This window comes from Trifolium pratense, linkage group LG3 (genome assembly GCF_020283565.1).
Source record: "Trifolium pratense cultivar HEN17-A07 linkage group LG3, ARS_RC_1.1, whole genome shotgun sequence".
Classification (NCBI taxonomy): Eukaryota; Viridiplantae; Streptophyta; class Magnoliopsida; order Fabales; family Fabaceae; genus Trifolium; species Trifolium pratense.
In genome coordinates this window covers 33,157,668-33,165,641 of record NC_060061.1, presented here as the reverse complement: position 1 = coordinate 33,165,641, position 7,974 = coordinate 33,157,668, and the positions used below count along the sequence as shown (strand labels likewise).

The window sequence follows — 7,974 nt, the reverse complement described above, 5'->3', positions numbered from 1 at the left end:
AATGAGTATCCACTATTTAAATTTAAATTGGTGAAAATTGCGCTAGGAGAGTCACCACAAATGAGAATATCCGATAATTTTTTGTTTTTGTTTTTGTTTTTATCATCAGTATCTGGTCCACTAAATCTTCTAAACTGGTCTGAGAGTTAGTTTTAACATCAAGTGATTTCAGTCTCTCCGAATTATAATTGTGAGAATCAAAGTATGGTCGTTCCTGTCCCGCGTCAAAGTAACAAAACAGTAAAAAAAAAGTAATGCTAGTAGTAAATTGAAAGAAGATGAATGAAATCAAGTGCAATAAAATCTCACATTTATTAGTGTAGCCCTAAAAAGGAGCATTAATAATTAATCACTTTTTTTAATTAGCAATTTAGCATAAATGAGTTAGTAATTAATTATTACCTAATTGAGAAATGCAGGCTATGTGAAGTTGACTAGTATTCTTTTATGACATGCCGTTTACTATGCGTCTTTCTCCGCAACTTACATTTCTTCGATCACTGAATCTGGACGTTACAGAACCACCTTTCAAACTCCACTTTAAATCCCAAAACTAAACCCCAAATTCAGTTTCAACCCAAACAAACTTTTCAATCTTCTTCTTCTTCTTCGTTCTTCAATTTCTCGTCAACTCACACTCCTTCACATCAACGCGTTCCTCTAAACACTCTGCATCGTTTAGTTCTTTCGCGTGTTACAGGTTTGTTTATCCGATTCGTGAAACTTTTCTGTTAATTCGTTTGTTTTTGTGTATAATATGCTAGATTTGTGTGAATTAGGGATTTGTATTGTTTCTTAAGTCTTAATTGTGTAGTCTTTGATTAGGGATCGTGGATCTGAGTTTAGGATTGTGTTTACTTTTTGGTCAAGTTATTTCTTCTTCTTTTGGAATAATTGTAACTTCGTGATTTCGGTTAATTTGAAGTTCAAATCTGCTGTTATTTATTTTGTATAATTGAAAGGAGTAATGGATCTGATGAGAATTGTTAATTGTGCTATTATGATTTCATTTTGCTGGATATCGGTATTTATTGATTAGATTTTGGTTGTAATTAATTGCAGTTAATTTCAATGTCGATGTTCGGATCAAAAGAGTTAAGGATTATCTGTTAAGATTTTGATACTCAGTGTATCTAACTTTATCATGTGCGGAGAATATAAGGATGAATCCGCTCTAGCTCTACTGCAGTTGTTAAACATCTGAGTGGAGATGAGTAAGAGTGGAAAATATGACATATTTCGTGTATGTTTGGAATCGAGTTGAGTTTAATAAAATCACAGTGGAACCATGATTTTGTTGAATCTCCAAAGTATAGCTTTTTCCAAAATCGTCCAATGTTGGTTTCGTCAAACTCCCGGTCAATCCAAACATCCACTTGATATAAATCAATGTGATCTAATTGGTTATGGTAGTTATTTCCCACTCCCTTGACAATTGAGGGGGAAAAATGATCTGTAGTTTTAGATAATTGTTTTTTAAAAAATAAAAATAAATCGTCTGATGAGTGCGAATAAGGATTTCATATTTATAGTAATATTTGTGCTTCTTTTGATTATTTATTTTCCATACAGATAAAACTGTGCACGCATTTAAACTTGTGCTGCAGACCAGTGAGAAATCCAGTTTGTATATTGGAATCTATAGTTCAATATGTCATCTGCAAGCAAGGGTGATAGGAAGGCTTCCCTTGATGCAGCATCATGGTTGTTTAACGTAGTTACATCTGTGGCAATAATCCTTGTGAATAAAGCCCTGATGGCCACATATGGTTTTAGTTTTGGTAAGGCCTTGTCTGTCACAACTTTCCCCATTTTCGTACCTTCTTTTGAATCATTGGTTGGTTATTCATTTAATTTAAAAATGTCGGTTTTTTATCCATGTATTGTTTGGATATAAACTACTAATTGTGTGCTTTCCTTTTTGGTAAGATACATGCATGTACACAAAATGAGGTTTTTATTGTAATATACTTGATGTTTCATGTGTATATTTCACTGGGTATTCGGTCAGATTTTGCAATTTTTAATAGCTTGGCTTGGATTACTCTTGAGGTACTGATTCTGCTGTGCATACTCTCTAGTGATCTGATGGACTAGAAATTTGATATGCATAGTGGTGTAGAAAATATCCTATAAAGTATGGTATATGATAAAGTGGTTGGTGGAAAACTACTATATAGACTTTCAATAGTATACTCCTCAATTTAATTTCATTCTCTCTATACAAATGATACCACTACTTTTAAAATGTGTTGCCGATTGTACTCTATCTGGATGTTATTGGTGGTGCTTGGTATCAACTATTAGCTTTTCCAGGGATTTGAAAAATGCATCCATTATTTTTTTATAGTTGTTGAATACAACAGGGAAAATTAGCATCAACTATGATTGTAACTCCTAAGCAATAAGCAATACTATATTTTAGTAAAAAAGAGTTTTATAAAGAATATCTGACAAGAAGGTGTGCTTTCAGATTACATGCCAATGTTGTACTGTTCACACAAACTATTTGGATTTGTGATGTTTCAATCCAAAAATCCGAGCAAAATATGCAAAAAAAAACCAAACCAAAACGTTTGTTGTGAAATCCAAGATAGGCATTTATAGTTTCCACTAGGTTAGCTGTTTTAATCAACTTGTGGGTGGGTTGGATTTTGACTTTGCCTGCAGAAGTAATATTGTTTAATTTATATGTCCCACAGCCTCTGCAGTTTTAAAATACTGAGAATAGTATGGGATGATCAGTTAAAAATCTCTTCTATAACTACCCAACCAAAGAATACTGTGGTTTATGGTTTCTTCTAATGTTGACCTGTAATGCTACGAATTGCTTCTGAACCACAGTGCTAGATTCCTGACATATAATGTTATTATGCAGCCACAACTTTAACTGGAATGCATTTTGCCACAACAACTTTGTTGACGGTCATTCTTAAATCACTGGGATATATCCAGACTTCTCATCTTCCAAAATCTGATATCATCAAATTTGTGTTGTTTGCAAATTGCTCCATTGTTGGCATGAATGTGAGTTTAATGTGGAACTCTGTTGGTTTTTATCAGGTAAAATTTGGGCTTTTGGTTGAGTATCAAATTTTAAACTTTGTGCGAAAAGATAAGCATTTATAATTAATTCTTCCCTTTGAAATGAAATTGTCAGATTGCTAAGCTGACTATGATTCCAGTATCTTGCCTCCTGGAAGTTGTCTTGGACAATGTGCGATATTCAAGGGACACAAAGCTTAGTATTATCTTGGTTTTGGCTGGTGTTGCGGTCTGTACAGTCACCGATGTCAGTGTCAATGCAAAGGGTTTCATAGCTGCTGTGATAGCAGTTTGTAGCACAGCTCTGCAGCAGTATGTAAGTAACATACTGGCACTATATCAAACCTGAATCTTAGTTGGGAGATAGAAACTGATTAATTTCGTCCATAAAAAAAATAGAAACTGATTAATTTGATTTACATCTCCAAGGCTGTTCAAGATTAGTATATAAATATTCATTCTAGGTTCATGATGCTTGTAAGAATTAATCATTCATTTAGAAAATAATCATCTTGTTATAGATTTAAAAATGATAAACTGGGAAGCCTGCAACAAATTTTCCTTGTTTTTCTGCATTTTAATCATAACCGGTCTTTGATAAATGTTTATTATATTTCTAAGTTCTAACTCTTCCTCTTTTGTTCGGGTTTCTCATGATCTAGGTTTCGTTGGACTGATATTTTATGTTACATTTGTGCAGTATGTACATTATCTTCAGAGGAAATATTCTATTGGATCATTTAACTTGTTGGGCCACACTGCACCAGCACAGGCAGCAAGTTTACTTCTAGTAGGCCCCTTTATGGATTATTGGTTGACAAACAAACGGGTTGATGCATATGACTATGGTTTGACATCCGTTGTAAGTTTCTCTATCAACAATTTTTTTATTTATTTTCAGTTATGGAGGGAGATAATAAGAGACTTGTGAAGTTTATTTATACCTGGTTTAGACTTGTATATTAAAATAACTTGTAAACTTAGGGACTAGTCCTGTATGGCGTGTGCTTGCGTGGAAAAATTCCTATGTGATACAAAATTTCACTTACATAGCTTATTATTTAACTTGGTGTGCAATTTAATTCCTAAATTCAGTGTCGGGTTGCTAAATAATATTGAGGAAAGATCCATAGGTTTGCTATGGCCTACTTTAAGCTTAGCTGATTCACACTACTTCACAGACAACTCGTTTTTAAATTTGTAAGTCGTGTAAGCATTGCTTGCAGCCTAAAATTATAAATGGCACTTCAAATTCAAAACTCCAAATTTGCTGGTTGACTAGTAAAAGAGTCTGTAAATAGCATTTGAAGTAGAAGGTGTTGTAACAGATCCAATTAACTTCCATTCATGCACATCAAAAAAAAAATTATCTAGAAATGTGAAACTGCCTTTTAAGTCTTTTTGCAGAGGTGGAGCTTCATTTTTCACAAATGTATTCTTTAGTATCTTCTTCCAAAATGTTTAGAGTAAAGAAAGTAGTCCTGATAAGTGGACATAATTATTTATGTATTTTATATAAACTTGCACTTCTTGGGACCAATCTAGCCTCATTTAAATACCTAATGTTAAGTACTTCACATTTTTATATGACCAATCTAGCCTAAAAAAAATTGTATTTTATGAGCATTATTTTATGACCAATCTTGACTTTTATCTCTACACTAGTGTCATGCATAGCTCTTATTTAATTCTCAAACGCTCTGTATACTTGACAATTTGTACTAATGATAACTAGTTACTCATAATATATACTAAATTTGTGTGGGCCAGTCCCTGGCATTCCTTAGAGAACCATATCTGGTTCTAGTAATAATCCTCTAATCTCTATCATTTTGGACTTGGGACCTATCCTTGGCCATAGGATAAACACTGTCATTTTTTAGAAACACAATTTATTCTTTGTAGAGACAAACTGTTTACTGTGCATGGACTTATACTCTGCAATCTGCACGTTTTTGCTTGTTTCTTACTCTCTGAAAATGACACTGACATTCACCTTAGGAAAAAAGAGAGATGATCCAAATATGCATACTAGTACACTTTCATGTCAACTTTAAAATTTGTATACAGTGTATACCTTCTGTCATCAAAACAACCATGATTACTGTTTTGACTACATGTTCATTATTATTAAACTGATCTGCTCCTGGTGTCTGCAGTTGTTCATCATTCTGTCTTGCACCATTGCAGTAGGGACAAATCTCAGCCAGTTCATCTGCATTGGTAGGTTTACGGCTGTATCATTCCAAGTCCTTGGCCATATGAAGACTATTCTAGTCCTATTCATGGGATTCATTTTCTTTGGAAAAGAGGGCCTCAATCTACATGTTGTTCTAGGCATGACAATTGCAATAGCAGGAATGGTTTGGTACGGTAATGCTTCTTCTAAGCCAGGGGGAAAAGAGCGTCGTAGCTTTTCCATTCCTACCACTAAGACACAAGATTATGCTGCACTACCGGTGTCCTCTGAATCAGTTGAGAAGGTATAAAAATATTAAGGCTCACAAGAAAGGAAGTGATTAAACTTTTGGTGAAGTGCATAGGAAAATCATGCGCCCTTTTGGCGAGCGATTCATTTTCTTTATACCTTAGAGGGAATTCCCAATTATTTATAGATCATATTGACATATCTCTGCCTTTGTGTTAAAGAATTGTTTGGGAGGGAGGGAGGATGACAACTCTTTTTTTAGAAGAGGGATCTGAATTATGTTCCAATTTTTTTTATAATAGAAAATGCTACTGTTATTGTTACTTTTTATAGTAAAGAATTATTGCATTTTTGTCTTCATGGCTGGCACTTGTCAACTTTTTTCTTCTGATGACTGACTGCATTGTTCTGGTTTCAAATGTAGGAATCTTTGCTGGTAAGTGACCAATAATTACTATAGTGTAAAATAAGTAGTGGTGGTTAGAGTCCTCCTTAGAATAGAAAGAATTGTTTTTCTCTCCCCAAAAAACTCTAACCAATGGCCTTTAGGTAAAAATTTATTACAAGAATTATAACATTAAATGTTATCAAAATAGTAAAAATTGTAATTTCTTGTATATAATTTTTATGTATTATTTTTTTAATCAAAAAGAGTACCAGTTAAGAGATAATAAAAATGCAACTTTTCATGAAATAAATGCAACTTAACTATCTATAACTCAATTGACAATGTTTATATTACTAGACTGAATGTGTTTAGTCGGGTTCGAATCTGGTTGGCACAGTATGTGAATTTCAGTACTATTGTCACTTTGTTTACAAATAAAATAAAATGTAAACTATGTTTTCATGAAGATTGCTGTGCTGAAACAGGCTACCCCATGACAACAAAGATAGTCCAGTCTTACAGGGGATAAGCAAATAGGATGTGGGCTATACTGCTCAAGCCATTGGCAATGAATGTGGACCTAGTTTCATCCTATCGGATTTCTTTAGGTATGTGAAATTTTAGAATGAGATATGCACCCACTCCAAAAATGGAAAAACTAGTCCAGTGAAGAACCCTGGCAGCACACATTTTTATCAATATTTACTTAAATTTCTTTAGTTTATTTTTTGTTTTGTTTTCTTCATAGTATCCGGCCCACTAGACTGTCCAATCTAGTTCGACGGTCAGTTTTGACATCAAATGTTTTTTGCCCTCTTTCGATCGCAGTTGCGGGGATCGAAGTTTAGCGTCAATCACCATTGAACCAATTAACTAAATTTATTTAGTTTAATTAGACATGAGATACAATATCATTTTTATCGGATAAATTAATTTTCTAAATTTTTATAAATTATTTTTTATAAATGTTTGTATTTAGATACTTTTAACTTATTTTCATACTAATTTAAATGATATTTAAAATAATTTTTTCTTAAATATTTGGTTTAGCTTAATATTTTTTATATATGGACGAAATACGGTTATTTAAACCAAAATGTGTATTTATTATAAAATAAGAAAAAATATAAATTAGTTTTTCTTTTAAGAAAAATAAAAATTCGATCAAGTTGTATTGTACTCCATGGATGGCCTCATGGCCAGAGCTCAGAAGAAGAAAAAAAGAGCAGAGTAAATGCTTAACGTTTTGTTAGGTGAGCTAAAGGGTAACGTAATACTGAATAATTGAGGTTCCCTTTCTGGAAGGATTTTGTAGGATTCACTTGCCATGGTCGATGGTCCCAACAACAGCTAGATCTGCAAACGTAACACTTTACTTTTAAGACAATGGGCAAGCAGGACCTGTATTAAAAGCCTGAGACATGGGGAATGATGCATTCATGCACAACAGTAAAAATTAAGTAAAAATTTGACATTTAAGGCCTCACGTAAGGGTACCAACATAACACTTCTGTTGCACCTTCAACCCAGCACCTGGTTCTGTCCCTACTCCAAAATTTTAGTACATTGTTTTTCTCTTCAAGGTTAAAATATCTACTATACAATTTACCACTACTGCTACTCCACATTTATACAATATGTATATCACATGGCTTGCTGGTTTTTTTGTCCATGAGTTGGAGTCAAGTCACTACCTTCAATTTACAATATTTTTACACACATTGTGTATCAACTACTTGTAATTCACTCTTGTGGTAATGACTTGTTGGTTTTGATTGAGGTATGGAGTGTTTTGCATCTTTAGCATCAACTATTCCCTTCGTCTAATAAGTAGTGTCATATTTGTAAAAAATGTGATATATCTACCAACTGAGCGAAATTCATGAAACCTAATTTTCAATCTTTTTTTTTTTATGATAATGAGGGCCGAAGCCCGAAAGAAGAAAAATTACACAGGAATCAAATTAGGGGCAGTTATCTCCAATACATCAGCTAACAACAATTTTCTAATCTCAGATGGACAGTCATCATAATAAATAATTTCTTTATCCAATAGAAACCAAGGCATCTGCACATTGATTAGATTCTCAGTACGGATGTACAATATTAACTT

General features: G+C 33.3%; 1 protein-coding gene across 8 annotated transcripts; it reads left to right on the top strand.

Annotated features, from left to right (window-relative positions):
* Nucleotides 1-413: 413 nt before the first annotated feature.
* Nucleotides 414-7,640, top strand: LOC123915834 (UDP-rhamnose/UDP-galactose transporter 6-like). Of its 8 annotated transcripts, none has more exons than XM_045967095.1 (8): nucleotides 414-700; nucleotides 1,573-1,781; nucleotides 2,879-3,063; nucleotides 3,161-3,361; nucleotides 3,746-3,907; nucleotides 5,205-5,528; nucleotides 5,898-5,909; nucleotides 6,347-6,373. In XM_045967095.1, exons 2-8 carry the CDS (start codon nucleotides 1,652-1,654, stop codon nucleotides 6,356-6,358), a joined length of 1,026 nt encoding a protein of 341 aa, XP_045823051.1. In that variant the 5' UTR covers nucleotides 414-700; nucleotides 1,573-1,651; the 3' UTR covers nucleotides 6,359-6,373. The 8 variants fall into 8 exon arrangements, 7 of the variants coding, with proteins under 7 accessions (XP_045823051.1, XP_045823046.1, XP_045823047.1 ...); XM_045967091.1 differs by lacking the exon at nucleotides 6,347-6,373 and adding an exon at nucleotides 1,063-1,094 and having other exon boundaries at nucleotides 421-700; nucleotides 5,898-6,219; XR_006811988.1 differs by lacking the exon at nucleotides 5,898-5,909 and adding an exon at nucleotides 7,167-7,640 and having other exon boundaries at nucleotides 422-700; nucleotides 1,608-1,781; nucleotides 6,347-6,469.
* The last annotated feature ends 334 nt before the right edge of the window (nucleotides 7,641-7,974 follow it).